Below are 18216 nucleotides of genomic sequence, written 5' to 3'. Positions count from 1 at the left end.
GTGGGATGCTTGAACGACATCACTAGCCTGAGCTCAGCCTGACATTTTGATGTTGAGAGCATCAGCACCAAAAAATAGAGAATATCCCATTTCTCTATCCTCTACCTCTTCCATATTGACAGACCAATCAACCTCACATAAATGACACCATCACCACTTATCATGGTCTCAGTTGTGATCCCAATGGCTAAAGCAAGAGCACTAACATACACACACTGATACACAAGACTGGTCCCTGGTTTTAGCATAGAAAAAAAATTGAAGATAATCATGCAAAAACCTAAAAATGTGAATGTTTCAATTCTAGATGTACCAACTGAGAAGGTACATTTGGTCAGAGACGTGAAAAACATTGGCAGATGTGGGAAACGTAGCTTTTTACTACAACTCCCAGAAGCTGACCAAAGGTGGTGCCTTTGCTTTTTGTAAGATTCTGGGAGCTGATTACCCTCTCTAGGAGTTGGGTTATATCTCTTTGTTGGCATGTATTTGCCAGAAAACCAGTATTTTCTACCATGCAGTGTTTGAGGAACTTTCTCATAATCCTTTCAATGTAACATAACTATAAAGTACTAACATTTTGCTCAAATTATATCATTTGTTGGGAACATAGAACATAAACACATCTGGTCTGAGTTTAGAGCAGCCTTGGTGATGTAAGTGACTTTGGAGATGAATATCCAAATCAATATGTTTTATTTACAGTAAGTGTACTTGTCAAACCTTGATGTTTTGTTTTCCCAGGAACTTCTTAACATTTTAAAAATCCCACCCCCAAGATGTTTGCAAAAGCAACAAGAAATTTTGTGAGAGAGGTTGACTGTGGAGGAGACTTGATTCCTGTCTCCAGTCTGAATAACTTGGATAAACTGCATTTCCTGAGCTTGGTGACAAAGAAGAAGAAAAGCTGGTGCTGGCAAAAGCCCAAGTACCATCTTTTGTCACTCTCGCTGAATGATGTGCTTGCTAAAGACAAACCCATAAACCCAGGTAACATTACAGTTACACAGTGTTACAGTAGGGTTTTTTTTAAAGTGCAGTGTAATCATTAATAAAATAAAATGTCAAATAGGATTACTGCAGATTTGAGAGTTTTTTAAAAAAATAAATAAGTTGAACTATGGTAACACTTTTCGGAAAATCAGGTACTGTGGGGTTATTCCATTTAATATGTTAGTTTGCTCTTGCTTTAAAGCAATCTAAAGTAATCTGAGTTACCATTTTAAATTGAAATTGTTTCTTCAGAGCAACCAATGAAAGCAACATTGTTGATTCAGAATGATGATGCTGTTTTAGATTATGCCATTATATAGGCCTGATATTTTACAGGTTGAAATACTTTTTCAGGCTGCTTTGCCTTTTAGATACTCTAAAGAAGATAACTCGCAAATAAAATAAGCTGATAACTTTGTATTCAGGCAAAACTACAATAAACAATCCTGTTACCATGTCATTAGAGGCAAAGCATCCTTAAGGTGAAAAAAAAACACTGTATGTTTATTCTAACAGGAGATTGCCTCAGACCTCACTTGGCACATTAACCTGTTTTGAATCAGTAAATTGGGAAATAGCATGGTTTCATTTGCATTTCTGATGTCTCAGGTACTCAGCACTGACAGATGTGCATGTCTGCAAGGATAATGCTTTAAGAGGGAGACGTGTATTTGCCTTAACATGTGATTTGGCTCATAGTCCAACTATATTTTAGTCTGGTGCGGCACAAAGGAATTTATGGTACTTGAACCCTTAGGCCAGAATTCAGTTGCATTTCACCATATATGGAGGAGAAGGAGTTAAAGCTGCTGTAGCTAATTAACAAGGAACCCTCACACAGTGTGCTTATTCATGTACCCAGATATGTAACCAGCATGTAGCTGGAACCTTGTCAGTTAGCTATGATGACTTCTGCAACTTTGTTTCCATGCATAGTAAATAGCAGTAGGATTCTGGCCCTTAGACTTCCAAACAGAATGTATCTAAAGGTGTCCAAAGGATAACACATTTCTTGTGGCATAAGGTTTTGCGGGCTAGAGTTCACTCCATCAGATGCAAGATGTTATTCCCTTTTAATGTGGTGTATACATAAACCAGGGGATATGATGGCACTATGGGTTAAACTGCAGAAGCCTCTGTGCTGCCACGTCAGAAGACCAACAGTTGTAAGATAGAATCCATGTGACGGAGTGAGCTCCCATTGCTTGTCCCAGCTCCTGCCAACCTAGCAGTTCAAAATCATGCACATGCGAGTAGATAAATAGGTACCACTACGGTGGGAAGGTAACGACATTCCGTGTCTAGTCGTGCTGGCCACGTGACCACGGAAACTGTCTACGGACAAATGCTGGCTCTATGGCTTGGAGATGGGGATGAGCACTGCGGCCTAGAGTCAGACACAGCTGGACTAAATATCAAGGGGAACCTTTACCTTTACCTATACATAAACTAGCATAGAGGGAAAACTTGTAGCCGCCTAGAGTGGTCGAAATGACTAGATAGGCGGGGTATAAATACAATAAATAAATAAATAAATAAATAAATAAATAAATAAATAAATAAATAAATAAATAAATAAATAAATAAATAAAATAAACATTGCAGTCAAGTCAGTTGAGCTACAGGGAATTCACTCAATGACAGTTCTACTAATGAAAAGATGTTTTCAACAGAAGTAATTGGTGACAACAGAATCATTGTAGCATTGCTAGGTAATTTAGTGCCTGCAGTGAGATATACATGTTCCATAATATACATAACCCCCTCTTATTTATAATTCTAAGACTGGCCTAGCTGGGAACCAAACCATGGCTAGACTTTGCTTTCTTCTATAACCAGAAAACAGATTTGCATGTGCAGTTGAGATAAAGCAAGGCAGAGCTAAATCCAAAACTTCAGCACCACTCCAAGATCCAGAGACCTGCACATATAGGAAGGTTTCTATTATGAATAAAAGACCACACACATGTGGTGCAAATATCCTTAGAAATATGCTTAAGACATTGTGGCATGTGGCACTTGGGGCTTCTTCAGGTTTTCTCATTGGTTCATAGGTACAAGGTCCAGATGGAATAATATGAGTAGAGTGTTGTAGGTTGAGGGACACTTCCAAATGAATTTATTTGGCTATTCCTCTTTTTTTATTTAATTTAAAAAGAGATCCCAGTTGTACTTCAGGTAGTGGTGACTCATGGCCCAAGCAGGGAGGGTTAACGTCCTACCACTGTGGAATGAGTCATTCTACTCTGCTCAGGCCACATGCCACTGGTGGCTTCAGGCCTGATCTTCTAACATCTGGATAACATTTTGATTCCCTCCACCAACAGTTGTTGTGGAATCTGACTTTGCGAAATATGAGGGGACATTTGAAGACTATGTCACGGGAAGTATCACAACATCTCTTGGAAAGATTAATCTCACAGCTGGAGGAAGAGGTGTCGTGAAAAGCCAGTCATCTTTTGGAAATCTAAAAAAGCAAGAGGTTGATTTGCAGACGCTTATGACCGATATCAAGGGAAGGTGGGTATTTGTCTTTAGAGCTGATAGACTCTTACAAGAGATTTAAAATACAACAGAATGACTTCAAAGTTTTTGGGAAACAGCTGCAACTAGAAAAGGTCTTAGTGGCTGAAATCTGACTTAGCTATATGATGATGTTGCTGTTCTGGAGAAAATTTTGGATGGTGCTAATACAAGAATTGCTAAGAATACAAAAATATTGGTTGCAACAAGCACCTCCCTTTCATTATTGAAGAACAATAATAAGAGCAAGTCTGAAAAGGACCCTGTGGAAAGTTATAATTTGGATTGGATTCATGAGTGGACTGACATGGGGAGTCAGCTTGGTGGAATGTGACAAAGGATTACACTGTTGCTCTCTGGTCTTGCTAGCTCTGTTCTGAAAGAACAAAGCTCGGTATTATGAAACTGCAGGCAGTGGTTTGGACAGAAATTAATCGGGTGACTATTAGTTATTCCAATACTCAGGATAGGGCAGAGATCCAAGTGGCGGGATTTAGAGTTCAAACAGCCTCACAGTTCCATTACTATGAAAATATACTATTGGTGATTGAACTACAACATGGGAACTCTTCCCTCCTCCCTCTTTTCGTTTATTCTTCTGTTAATCCTGATCCAGCAGTTTTGGCCGCCTACTCCTTTGCTTGAGGTAGCCTCACGTGGACTGGTTGTGTAGCTGTGTTCATATTCGAATACAGTTGAAAGTGGCCAAGTAGGATGCATTCTTTCTTTATGTCTTTAAATTGAGAATAGAAATGCATTTGGTATTCTGTGCAAGAAAATGCATGTTTAAAGCTTTGCAGAGGAGGGGAGTATAGAGCAGCAAAAAAAAGCAGGTGTGAAAAAATGTCAAGCATCTCTCTCTTGTTCTCCCTTCTCCCCAGTTGCTGTTCTGCCTCAGGTATCACCTTGTGATACCAGCTGTTCCTGAAAAAACATATCCATCTAGGTTGTTACGAATGTTTCTGCATAATACAGTATATAGTACAGGCATGACTCCTTTTAAAAAGCAGAAGTAACTAAGACCGCAAGGAAAGATTACTTAGTCATCTAGCCGTCTCTGTTTAGATTTGCTTTTAAATGGATTATACATGTTTTTAGGCACTCCAGTAGTTAGTGTGAAAAAGTCTGCTGTAATTGTTGTGATTGATAGTCCTGTGCTGTCAAATCAATGTTTTTATAAGGTGACTTTTTCCAGGGTTTTCTAGGTAGAAATCACCCAGAAATGGTTTAGCCATTCCCTTCTCCAGGAGGCATCCAGGGATTGTGCAGCCACATGAGCTGACTCTTCTGGGATTTACAGTGGGGAATTGAACTCCCAGCCTCTGGCTCCACAGACAGATACCTAAACCACTGAGTGATCCAGTCTAGCTAAACACAATAATCCTTCAGTTTCAGTACAAAGCCACTTTGGTGGGGAAGATACTGTTGCCTTTTCCCACATTCTGCTGCCATATCATTGTTGAGTACACATTTTTATGTACGGTTTAAACTCTTACCTGAATGCTGAAGTGATGGGAAGAAGGCATGGAGGCATTTCTATCCACAGAGTGCTGAAAGGTTCGATTGTCATCTTTATTTGGCAATTGATCCTAAATCAACACTTCTTAAACAGCTGATGGCTAGCAGGGATATTATCCTTAATGCAGTGGTCTAACACACTCCTCCCCAACTTCCACATCTTCCAGATTATGTAGTACTGCAGTTCACATTATGCTTAGTTAGCATGAAGAATGATGATACTATCCATCTTATTTCATTTATTTGTTGCTGGTTAACTGATATGATCACATAGAAGATTGTTCTGGTTTGATACTAGCATCTCTATACACTTGGCATTTAAATTGCTGTAGTAGTTCACACAGAAATGTTGAAGTATCCCAGGAAGGTGTGGTTCAAGTGTCCACACATCACATCATTCCCCTTGTCACTCATCCTTCTCTATCATTATTACCATCATCCTACGCAAACCTTTTACCAGCATCCAGATCACTTTTCTTTTCTTTTAATTTATAGAAAGTAAAATAGTGGGGAACTGAGAAGTCATGAAAAGCATTTGAATTAGTGCTGCATCAGTTTAGTGTTACGGCATTAAATTAGACAAATTTATTTTTTAAAAGACAATTTGGTGTCATCAGGACATGTCCAACAATGGCCCTAAAGCAGTCCCCACCTTATAGGGACCACGGACCGGTTGGGGGGGTGGACTCTGTGGGTGGGGGCATGTCATGCTTGTGGGTGGTGGTGGTGTCATGCTCACAGAGGGGTGTGTCATGCTCACGGAGGGGCATGTGTGCAAGTGTGACATGTCCACCCGTGAGCACGACACACCCACTGTGTTGGCGGGGGGGGGCGGAGATCCATCTCCACAGCCCAGCTCCAGGAAGCCCACAGACTGGCACTGGGCCACGGACCGGGGGTTGGGGACCCTGCCCTAAAGCATCAGTATAGGCAATCACACAAGCCAAAACAAAATAAAGTAATATGACTGGAAATGTGACCCAAACCACAATCCCCGCTAGTTGAACAAAATATACCAGATACTCATGCCAAAAAATTGGATCTATATGCAGTTACTGCTAATATTGTGTAATTGATGGAATAAATTATCGAAAGGAACCGTGAGAAACATGACACAAACAGCAGGACAAATGCCCATTTAGTCTCTCCCTGAGTCTTGCAGTTTATCACTGAACAGTCAATAGTTTATGGAACTATGTTCTGTGTATAGTTTCTAAAGATTTTTTCCACAGTAGCAATTCTTATGTGTTTAATCTTTCTTTCCTCTGCAGAACAATAAATCTGCACAATACATTGTTGCAACAGATGCTTGAAAGAAAGAATGAGGTCCTTTGTATCTTGACAGAGAGAATAGTAACAACTCAGAAGTGCTTAATATCAGAACATATTCAGACAGAAGAAAAAATGGCCGGTATGGTGGGGATACGAACAAAAATTATAAAGGTAAGAAATGTCCATGTATGTTTAAGACTAACAATATAAAAGAGAGAAAAGAACGCAAAACAAAAGAAAACAAAAGACAAAATATTGTGGCACTTCGAAGCCTCTTGTAATTTTTGTCAACATTTTGTCCTTGGTTTCTCTCTCTCTCTCAATCCTTCCCCCCCCCCCCAATTAGTTTTCATAACATGCTGAAGCTGTCTAACCAAGGTTGTCTCTTGGGAAAATTAACAGTGTTTGTTCCTTTAGTCTCTTCTACTTTTCTTTTGCTGGATGTTTCTCAGCAAAGAGTCTGTGACTCCTGTTTTGTCCATATTGTGTAGTGAGATAAATCTCAGGGACCTTCTCCTCTGCAAGTTCAAGCTTCATCATGAGCTTTTGCACATTAAAAGTTGTGCAGGAATTGAATATGGGAAAAGTTATTTTTTAGACTACTGCCCACAGAATATCCCAGCCAAAACTGCCATTGCTAGCCAGTCTAGGAGTCTCATTTGTACAAACCTCATTTGCACGTATATTGTGTGTAACCTCATTTGCCAGAGAATTGTACAGTATTCTGATTTGTGCCCAGAGTCTATTCCTCAGCCTTACAGAGCTGCAGTTCATGCTTTCCTGTCCAAAGGAAAGAAAAGGCGAGGTGTTAGAAAATATCTGTAACCCAAATTCTTTTCTTTACAATATGATTGCTCTAAAGCAGTTTCACTCAGGGTGCCTTTGGGATGTCTCCCCCCTCCACTAGCGTCACTGCTGCCCATTCCCTCCACCTTTTCCTCTAGGTCAGAGATAGGGAATGTGTGACTGTCCAGATGTCTATCCCAGTATAATTTAAAGATAAAGAACAGTGGGGAGAGAAATCAGGGAAGGTGCCTGTCCATGGTTTGCTGCATCTGAACAACACACTCAGCAGGCACATGGGTCACCTTGGTGTGCACTTTTATGCAAGGTAAAGGTAAAGGTTCCCCTTGACAATTTTTGTCCAGTCGTGTCCAACTCTAGGGGGTGGTGCTCATCCCCGTTTCCAAGCCATAGAGCCAGCGTTTGTCCGAAGACAATCTTCCGTGGTCACATGGCCAGGGTGACTTAGACACGGAACGCTGTTTACCTTCCCACCGAGATGGTACCTATTTATCTACTCACATTTTTACATGCTTTTGAACCGCTAGGTTGGCGGGAGCTGGGACAAGCGATGGGCGCTCACTCCGTCGCGTGGATTCGATCTTACGACTGCTTGGTCTTCTGACCCTGCAGCACAGGCTTCTGCGGTTTAGCCTGCAGCGCCACCACATCCCCACACTTTTATGCAAACCAGTGTCTTATTTTGTTCTCATTTCTGGCAAGGCTTTATTCCCCCCCTTTTTTTGGTGATACACAAGTAGCCACTCTGTTCTAGGCCCAATCTACACAGCCGTCCTGAGGGAAAGTGCAAAGGCAGCAGGGGATATGGCTCCAGTTTTGTATTTGTGGTGTTGGAGAGGCCTGTTCACTGCAGGTGGACAGACAGCTAAAGCATGGAAAAGGAGCAGCAGGTTCTTTGGAGATCAGAAGTGGGTCATCTGTAGGATTGTGGACCTCTGCAGGTTCCTGACAGTAACAACCCTGGGTACAGTTCTTGCTGCACAGTATAAAGTTTTTAAGACACCATGTGCCCTGTGCAATTTGAGGGATTTTTGTCATAATTGCCTTAATTGCATTAGGACAAGCAGGATAGCATTGTTGCTTATAGAGTGTTTGTCAGGTGCACATCTTCAACTGTGCAGCCTTGAGCACTGCTGAATCAAAGTGATGGATATGGGTGGTAATCATGTGTGCTGTTTATAGCCCCAAAGCTATTCTTGATGCTCCAATATCTTCTTCTCTGCCCCCCACTGCAGCTTCTATAGAAACTCAGGGAAATTGTGCTTTCAGTAGCATGATTTTCCTGTCAATCAATCCATGATTGCTCTGTACCTTTTTAATTTTTTTAAAGTAGCCCCAGGACTGTCCGAAGACTGGAGGACCATTGAGTCCACTATTAATGTCAGTAGTGGAGTCACAAGTAGTGTGTTAGAGAGACTGCTGCACCATGCTACATCTCTCGTAATCGCTATTCAGCAGTGTACGTACTGTCTCTGAAGACCAAAAAAAAAAAAAAAAACCAACCAAAAAAGGTTCATCTAAGGACATGCAAGTGGTTTTTGCATTTCTTAGGCACATGACCTGTATGATTGGCATGTGATGGGCAGTCTGGGGAACAAAGGTAATGGAATTTACATGAATTCCATTGTGTAATTGCCCATTGAATCCATTGGCAGCTGTTGAGGATAATTCTTAGCGATCAATCCATCTTTCATAAATTTGTCTAATGCTTTTTAACCATCTAACTAATAACCATTGCCAGTTTTTGTGAAAGGAAATCAACACATTCTGCACTCTTCAAGGAAGATGCTTTTGCCCCTTTGGCCTGAAGCTATGAGCGAACACTGCAGATATGCTGTATATCTGTGAAGATTCGCAGTCATCCAGGTGAGGTTAACTGGAAGTTGAGTCATGGCAACTGGATTTATTTCTTGTTAGGTTGAAATGTTTCACTATTCATCCAAGTAGCTTCTTCAGTCTGAAGAAGCTACTTGGATGAGTAGTGAAATGTTTCAACCATCCAGTTGCCATGACTCAACTTCCAGATCAGAGATGCTGGTTTCTGGCAAGGGTCTGGCTATGTTCCTACATGCATTGTAGGTACAGCCTTTTCCAACCTATTGTGGGGGTTGTAGTCCAGTTCATCTATAGGTCCCTAGGTTGGGGAATACTGTGTGTGCTAGGGAACTGTAATATAAGAAGGGTCTCTGAATTCTGTAATCCTAAACGTTGGGCAGTTTCTCTTCCTGGTTTTTGCTAGCTGACTTGCAAATACTGGAAAAATAATCTTATTAAGCATTACAGAACTAAACACGTTCTTCACCTTGACATTCATTTTGTGTGTAAAATATTACAGCATTGTACTAAACCAATATAAATTAAAGAACAGATGATTCTCTCTCTCTCAGGTGTCAGTGAGTGAAAATGGGAATGTGATGAAGGATTCTAATGTGGTTCTGGAGATTCCTTCTCCCACAGCTATTGCTTATGGTGTAATTGAACTGTATATAAAGCATGATGGTCAATTTGGTAAGTAATATGCACCTGTTTTTTCACTCTCCTCTTGAGCAGCATTACAAAGGCTGCTACTAATGAGCAATGCCTTTCTATTGGGATAAGGTTATAATACAGTCCATCAGTTTGTTCACTATCTGGTAATTTCTTAATTACGTTATGGGGATGGGAAATTAAAAAGGTATTTCAAGTGTTTATTGCTACTTAAAGCTGCCAGTTTGCCAGATTTAAAAATAAAAAAAATAATAATGGTGACTGCTAATTCTCTCTTCCTTCCTTCCTTGGTATCTGCATGTGTATAAATACATGGGTGTGCACTCACATTGCTTGTGTGTTACAAAATCATCTCTGTGTTATTATAAATGCATCTGCCAGAGTCAGTCTAACTCTTTTACTAATCCATTCAGTGGCTATAATAATCCCCTTTTGTTTGTACACCATCAGCTTTCATGATGATGTTTCTAGGAATCATCTTTTAAGAAGTTTCCTTTCCACTAAACCTCTAAAATGCTTTTTAAAAAACTGGCCTATAAACTGTGTTATTTAAAACAACAAATATTTAGCAACTTGGAAGTTTAACAGAAAATCCCTACTACCATTCTTTTTTTCTCCATTTAGTTTCCATAGCACTATATGACTCCCTTTTCTAAACACTGAACCTGTTCAAACTCCAGAGAATAAGTATGTGGACTCAGTGAGTGAAAACAGATTTTGAATTAGAAATTTGCACACAAGTAGCAAAAAAAGCAGTCTCGGTGCTTAGAAAAGCTATGCAGTCTCAGAATCCTCTAGGCAGTATGTGGTAAAAAATGTTTTCAAGGCCTGCTCTGTTTGCAGTAAGCACATTGCTATGTGCATCCATCTGTGAAGGTTCCCTAACTTGACTTGCAAAGATAAAGGAATAATTGTGACTGAGAGGGAGTGGATGTTGCTTTTTTGCAGCCTCCCACACCTAACAAGCTGGTTTTACACTGTTTATCTGTGCATACATAGGAATTGGCTGTAGAAGGACATGATGCCTGGTTCGCCTTTGGCTGCCAGCAATCCAGTATGCAATGCATTGTTTACAAATAAAATGATTTTCTTTTCTGCTTGCCCACTATCCTCAGCAACTCAGCAGTATCAGATTGGTTTGCCTGGAATTCATTTCAAGCAAAGGCATACAGAAGTGCAGGGTCAATAATGCAAAATGTTATACTGTACACCCAAGCCAGGTGTTATGTATGAGAAGGTGGCAAACAGGGGTGAGCTAAACACAAAGCTTTAAAATGTTCTGATTGGCTGCAAGTTGCAGTTGTGTGGCATACACATAGCAAGCAAACTTGCCTTGCCTGGTGAACATTTACAGCTGATGTATAGGTAGACAACAGGTACTGTTGTTGACCGTTGCCAAGACAGCATGTATTGCTTTTCATTGATTTGGGTTTTTTTTTAAAGCATATAATTTGATAATATTGAGTGCGATTAAAGAGAGAGTAAATTTAAAAATACATGTTTGTACTCACTGTTGCTATTTGAATACCTAGTTTGAGCTAGGTTACAAGTGCAGCATTCCTGAGTTCATTGCCATCTGCCCTCTTTTGCTGATTCTGGTTTCTGTTCTACCCCGTTCAACACTCTATCTTATCTCTCAAAAGTCATAAAATATATATGCTTTCTTATCTCAATTTGTCCTTCCTTGTTACTATTATAAGGGTGGCCATGCTGACAAGGAACTGGTAAGGTTTGTTACAGAAACTGATGATGTTTGTTGCTGTTTCCATTGTCCAGGGAGATCTTGCTGTTGTCCGACCCAATGGGAGTAGAGCCCCTGAATCAATGGGATTTATGTAACTATTGGCTTAACAAGTCCCATTCAATCACTGCATCTGCTCTGGATGAGATTACCAATTGGATTTAGCACCTAAACCAAGTTTGGTAACATAAGGTCCCAGAATCCCCCAGCAAGCAAATCCACAGAGGGATTTTGGGAACTGTAATCCCCAAAAATGACTTTTCAAAGTTCTGTCATTGACTTGAAATGTCTTTGTTTTTGCTTAGTACCAAAAAAAAACTGGTGTTTAAAATAACTGTCCTCAAACTCTTCTAAAAGTGTTGTTGATGTGCAGTTAGGTTTTATGATAACAAATCACATAGGATTATCACATCAAGTTTTCCCTTATTCAGCTGTTTTTCCTCCTGGTGAATTAAAATGAGAGGAAGAACATCTGAGCATTGGATAAATGCTGTCTGTATCATAATGCCTATTCTCCTCGATACTGCTTTAATTCTGGAATGCTTCCATTCACTATCCTAAATTTCCCAGTAATTTGCCTCTTACCAGTCCATCTGTAAGAAATCCTCTCGATAATCATAATGTGGATTGAAATTACCTCTGGTGCTCAGCTGCAGTTGCCCTCTCACATCTGCCACATTTTGCATTCACCATGTGTTTATAATTTCTTGGTAGCTCATGTTCAGTGCAAGAACGTTTGTGCTTGGCAAGTGCTTTGCTTAATCAGTTTCGTATATGCTTTTTGAGTATATCCCTTGGTTTGTACAGGGCACATCATTCCCTCAGTGCTTTATTGTAAATCATTTTGATATTTTTGGAATGGAAAACAGTATTGAAATGTCTTAAATAGAATAAATGGGGGAAATAGCACTTTGAAAACCATAGACTCCTTAAATTTCCATAAGCTATATACTGAGCTATAGATTAACCCTGATGTTGGGAAAGTGTGAAGGCAGGAGGAGAAGGGGACAACAGAGGACGAGATGGATGGACAGTGTCATCAAAGCTACCAACATGAATTTGACACAACTCCAGGAGGCAGTGGAAGACAGGAGGGCCTGGTGTGCTCTGGTCCATGGGGTCACAAAGAGTTGGACACGACTTAATGACTAAACAACAACAACAATATATTAACCTTGGAATACCCAGTGTGGTATAGAGTGATGAACTAGGAGGCCTGGGTTCAGATTCCTTCTCATCCATGGAAGTTTCCTGGGGATCTGATACTGATAAAGCCACTCCTGGTGACAAGTAAGTTGCCACCTTAAAATGATAGTACAGTTGGGGCAGCTAAGTTTAACATAGACACATTTTCTAACACTTTATGTGTTATGTATTGTTTCTGTTTGCTAATTCTTTGGGGAAACATGGTGAGTTTCTGGGATTATGAAATGCAAGATTAGTCTGCATGTTAAAAAAATCATAAATGAATTGTCATCATTATCATCATGCACCTGGCTTCTTTGGGTGTAGCAGTCTGCCAGTAATTTTGAATGGGTACTAGCTATGGCTTAAATTTCCCTGGTGGCAGTGAAGAAGCATTAGCCAGTATCCTGTTGAGAGCTGGCAGATGATATTCTGCTGTCTGCAGCATGCTGCTATGGAATCTGGAGATTGCCTTCATTGTTTTCAATGGGATTTATGCATAATGAGGTAGCAAATACTTCTTGCCTCACTGCAGCAAAAGGGTTGTATTTATGGGACAGAGCAATAGGATTGTAGCTTTGGGATTGGGGTGCCATTCTATAACTGGATAGCGAAACAATTAGAAAGTTATAGCTGTAGTCCTTTCTCACATCAGTGGATTTTGTCATTCACAATATAGTAAATCCCCTCATAGCAATATAATGATGATGTGCCATCAAGTCAATTCCGGCTTATGGTGACTGTTTCTAGGGTTTTCCAGGTACAGTATAGGGTACTCAAGTGGCGTACTATTCTCTTTTTTTCTGGGTGTGTCCTGGGACTGTGTAGTTTGCCCAGTGCTATCCAGGTTGGGCTTCTTCCTGGGAGGCACAGTGTGGAATCAAACTCCCAGCCTCTAGCTTTGCACCCAGATATCTAACTCACAAAGTTATCCAGACAGCTATCATAGTAATGTTTACCAGATAGAAAATATATAAATTACTAGTTAGCTTCAGTTCTCTCTGTTATTGTTGTGTAGATTTTGGCAAAAAAAAAGTATGTGGGCATCTTTATGTTTATCTATTCATATTTCATATTTCCAATCAGTTGATGTTTAAGTCGGCATATATATTTTAAAAAGAAATAATCACTGGGCAGCCATTTATATGGAACAGAACATAAGATCTTATTTTTTCTATTTTAAAGTGTAAATGTATAGAGTGACCTTTTAAAAAAAAAGGATTAACAGATAATCGTGTCAGCTCAGTTCTTCATTTCATCCTTTGTGGATAATTTAAGTGGAACTATTCTCATTGACAGAATTCTGCTTGCTTCATGAACAACAAGGTGGGTTTGAAAGAGAGAGCACAGAAGGACCATCATACCAACCTTCAATTTTCAGAGATGCTCTCTTCCCACATCTTTTGGATGCCGTGGATAATGAGAAGCAGTCCAGTCCAGAAAGCCCTATTCCCAGTGGTGCTTCACTGAGTGTTCTTAGAAGAGGTAGGTGTGCAGAACTGGTCCCTGCACAATAGGTGTGGGGAGATTTTAATATTTCCTGAGCAACAAGCTTTCTAACTCTGAAAGGTACAGTGGAAGGCCATCTTCTGCCTCTTCCCCTGGCTGCCTGGAAGAGTGCCCTTTTAAAAATACACACTCAAGCATGTGCACACATATTTTACTATGACTATCCTCTGCATTTTGAAAAAGTGGACAGAACTGGTGTGCAGTACAATTATATTGATCTCCCAAAACCGCCATGCTTGTCCCAATTGCTGCAGTACAGAAGTGCTTCTTTTCCCCCTGTTCAGATTGCTCTTATCCCTTAGGTACTCTGGCAGGATTATCTCTTCTTGCTTCCCTTTGCAACAAGGTTAGGCTTGTGCTAATGGCAGTTAGGGAAGCAGGTTGATGGGGTCGTTCAACTGTTTTGAGCATTTTGTTCCTACAAGACCACCATCTAGAGAATCTTTTGTTTCCATTTAATAGTGTTTATATGTATGTGAAAGAGAGAGGGAGAGGGAGGGAGACTCTAGTGAGCTCCACAGGTTTTCTGGAAAATTCTTACATTATTTTTGGTCACCCTATTTCAGTCTACCTCCGACTGGCAGATGAACCAAATGGGACTTCTATCCACCAAAATTTATATTTATAGTTTTCAATTCCCTAGTTTTTCAGTTATTTTCTTTGTCAGTTTGTGTTGCTATTAGGGTCCTAAAACTTGAAGAAGGTGCTTAAGTATATTTCTCTTACCTCCCATTTTATCCTCTTTGTTTTTGTGTCTCAGGGTACTGTGGGGTGGGGGGTAAAAGTGGGGGGAAAAATCTGTGAAATTACCTAATGGAAAAACTCTGCTGCTTTTAAAATGTGTCATTTTGTTCTTCTGGAAAGGTACATTGTCCTTTGCCATGATCTTAATTGTGAACTATTTCAGTTATAGTATGTCCCTGGCAAATTGCTCCAAATTAATAATGTTTCAGGATGCATGCATGGAATAGATCTTCTTGAGAGCATTTGCTACACAGCATGAACACATTTTCTTAATTAAATTCCTCAGCAGAGGCTTATTTAGCATCCTGACCCTTAGATTCTGTTCCTTTCTTTTTCTGAGTGAATGCCACCATATTCCGAGAAACTGTGGAGAGCAATTGACATGCAAGCTGTGGGTGTAGGGCAAATGGGGAGACTATATATCTTAGGGTGGTGAAAAGTGGGTGCTGTGTCTTGTGACAAGAGAAGATAACTGTTGGAAAACATGGATGTTCTGAGGAGAGAAAGAGTAGAGCAAAGCTTTGTTTACCTTTTCCTAGCCTAAAATCTTTTGCTGGCTGCTTTTTTTATATATATCTTACAGCCAAAGTCTTTGACAAAGTAGAATTTGTCTGGATGTTGAGTCATGGGAACTGGATTTCTTTCTTGTTAGGTTGAAAAGTTTCACTACTTACCCAAGCAGCTTCTTCAGTCTGAGGAGAGTTGGTAGGAGATCCCTGATATAGCCTCCACATTGGTTTCACTTCCCCCTGCTCTGAATAGGCTCCTTAGAAGGACAAAGGACTGGAGGTGAGGGATAACCCCACTTCTGCAGTCCTTCTCCACCCATTGTCATTAATGGTCATTAACAGTGGTCTTTCTGGTGTGGTCCTCATCTTTCTAGGGAGGGATGAAAGTGCAGCATGATAAATGGGATACAGATTGTATCTAAGGCCTCCACCCCTCTTGAGTGAGGGATTTTATGTCTGCTCATGTATGGCCTCCCTGACCCCTCTCTGAAACAACCTTTAGTCCCAGTCCAAAATGAGTACATCTTGGTCATCAAATGAGTGTCCTTTGTCCTTCAAATGAAGGAACACTGCTAATTGTGGTCCTGAGCCATTGCCCCTCCTGAACTGGGCCATTCTCCTGTTTAGTGGCTGTTTGGTTTCTCCAATGTAGAGGTCCAAACACTCCTCTTTGCATTGGACTGCATATACTATATTGTTCCTGTTATGTTTTGGTATCCAGTCTTTTGGGTGAATGAGTCTCTGCCATAGTGTGTTTGTGGGTTTGAAGTGCATGGGTAGCAAAAGCACCACTTAACTTCATCTACAAAGGTGACATTTACAGAAAAACATGGTTCTGCCATGGGTTCTCAGGTGTTGCCCATTGTTGCCTACTTGTAGATAGAAGAAGTGGGGGGAAAGGCACTAAACACCTTCCAGGGGACGACTTCAACCAATTGGTTTAGATATGTGAACAACACCTGGGTGAAGATCAGGATTCAGGAAGTACAGGCCTGCACAGATCACATAAATGCAATATTAAGTTCAGCAGGGAAGACACCAAAGACAACCCGCTGGCTTTCCTGGACTATGCAGTCATCATAGGATTTAACGGCAGCTTAGGAATAGAAATCTACAGAAAACCCATACACACTGATCAATACCTAGGATTTGACTCTCATCACCCATTGCAACACAAACTAGAAGTCATCAGGATGCTAAACCACAGAACAAGAAACATCCCCGCCTCCACAGAAGCCAAGAAGAAGTAAGATGGACATCTGAAGACAGCCTCTGAGCCTGTGGATATCCAAAATGGGCCTTTAACAAGGCAATGCCCCAACCCAGCAGGACAATGGAACAGTCTGAGACCCAGAGCCGATGGCAGAACTTGGTCATTCCTTACAAGGCAGGTGTGTCTGAAAAGTTCTAAAGGATTTTTGCATGTGCTTCAAACCCATAAGCACACTAAGGCAGAGACTTGTCCACGCTTTTTATGAAAAAGTTCCATGAGCCCTCCAAATATTTTCTTAGAATTAACAAATAATTTTCATTAGATGGGGAGTGAAATGAGATTACCAATTGTTATATTGTTTTGGAAAAGGACTGTCATGTTCTAAAATCTAATTGTTATGCTAGTGTCATTGCAAGTAACCGCAGTAATTCCAACGTCTAGTTCTTATCTGTTAATAATACATGCTTAATGTGTCCTTGTTGTCTTTGAAAGATATCATTCAATTAAAGACTCAGTTCCAGCCTTTTACAAACCTGTCAGAAGGAAAGCAAGGAGCTTTATACCAAATATTCTGTGAACTTCTGCTCCATGAAGAAATGTTAACTCAGTTGGAGGATGTGGTAATTGTCTTTCCTAGATACCTACATATATAAACACATATTCACTGTCTTTCTGCTTTTATTTTTAAAAAAGCTCTTTCGTTGGAAGGAGGACTGCTTTTCATTATGTTAAGGACTGGCATGTTTATAACCCATTATTGTCCCATTGACTCTGTGCTGGATTCAGACTTAATCCGGGAGCTTCATGGTGCAGTGGTGAAACTGTAGTACTGTAGCCTAAACACTCACAACCTGGGTTCAGTCCCAGGTAGCCAGCTTGAGTTTCACTGAGCTTGAGGTTCACTCAGCCCTCCAACCTTCCAAGTTTGGTAAATCAAGTACCCAGCTCAGTGGGGGAGGGGGCAATGTGTAGCTGCATAATTAAATTGTCAATTGCCTATAGAGTGCATTTAGCACTATGGGGTGGTATATAAACTTTAATCACAGGGTGCCCCCCCCAAATATTTAGGGGGGCAGCATCTCCGTCATGTGCCATTTCGGAATTTGAAAGACATTGAAAAATGAAGGTTCCCCACTACCACATTTTTCTAAAAAATAATTTTAATTTGGGACCGTGATAGTGATAAACAACATTCCACCAGATCTAGGATAGATTGATTTAGTAATGTGGACCCATGACTTAACCTTATGAGGACAAGCTCCAGGAAGCAATGTGGTTGTGTGGTCACCATGTGCTTTCCTAACATGTTTGCAAAGCAAGTTTGGAAGTTACTACTTCATTTTAAATGTTGCTACTATTTCTCATTCTGTTGAAATTAAATAAGCTTGTTAGTAGCACTTGCATTAGTCATTACTCCCTTAAATCCAGTTAACACTGATGGCTGCTAAGATGAGTGTGGTTAAATCTGGTTCAAACATACTGTGTTCTTTCTTTCTTTCTTTTTTAGCTGGATCATATATGTTCTGAAGATAATCCAGAATCTTTAACCTCGAAGCAGCTGAAGCCTTTAGAGGAACAAAATATCAAGCAGTTCATAGAGCTTCTGGGAATACATTTACAGAACAAACAGCCAATGCAGAAAGATCCAACACTCTGTAATAAAGAGCTTCTCTTAGCTGCTCACATCCTTCTCAGTGCTGTGGCAGGTACAGAATAGA

At 40.4% G+C, this 18216-nt stretch overlaps 1 protein-coding gene across 2 annotated transcripts in view; it reads left to right on the top strand.

Moving 5' to 3' along the window:
- The window catches only part of GSDME (gasdermin E), a 34835-nt gene that overhangs the window by 8364 nt on the left and 8255 nt on the right, over nucleotides 1–18216 (top strand). For both annotated transcript variants that reach the window (XM_020780983.3, XM_078377202.1), the window contains exons 2-8: nucleotides 745–990; nucleotides 3321–3513; nucleotides 6306–6477; nucleotides 9498–9618; nucleotides 13823–14008; nucleotides 16991–17118; nucleotides 18006–18204. In XM_020780983.3, the coding sequence (XP_020636642.3) occupies nucleotides 780–990; nucleotides 3321–3513; nucleotides 6306–6477; nucleotides 9498–9618; nucleotides 13823–14008; nucleotides 16991–17118; nucleotides 18006–18204 (1210 nt within the window). In that variant the 5' untranslated portion in view covers nucleotides 745–779. The remainder of the gene's footprint in view (nucleotides 1–744; nucleotides 991–3320; nucleotides 3514–6305; nucleotides 6478–9497; nucleotides 9619–13822; nucleotides 14009–16990; nucleotides 17119–18005; nucleotides 18205–18216) is intronic.

Source organism: Pogona vitticeps, chromosome 6 (assembly GCF_051106095.1).
Source record: "Pogona vitticeps strain Pit_001003342236 chromosome 6, PviZW2.1, whole genome shotgun sequence".
Taxonomy (NCBI): Eukaryota; Metazoa; Chordata; class Lepidosauria; order Squamata; family Agamidae; genus Pogona; species Pogona vitticeps.
Note: the sequence above shows the minus strand (reverse complement) of the source record. Positions and strands in the feature narration are given on the sequence as shown.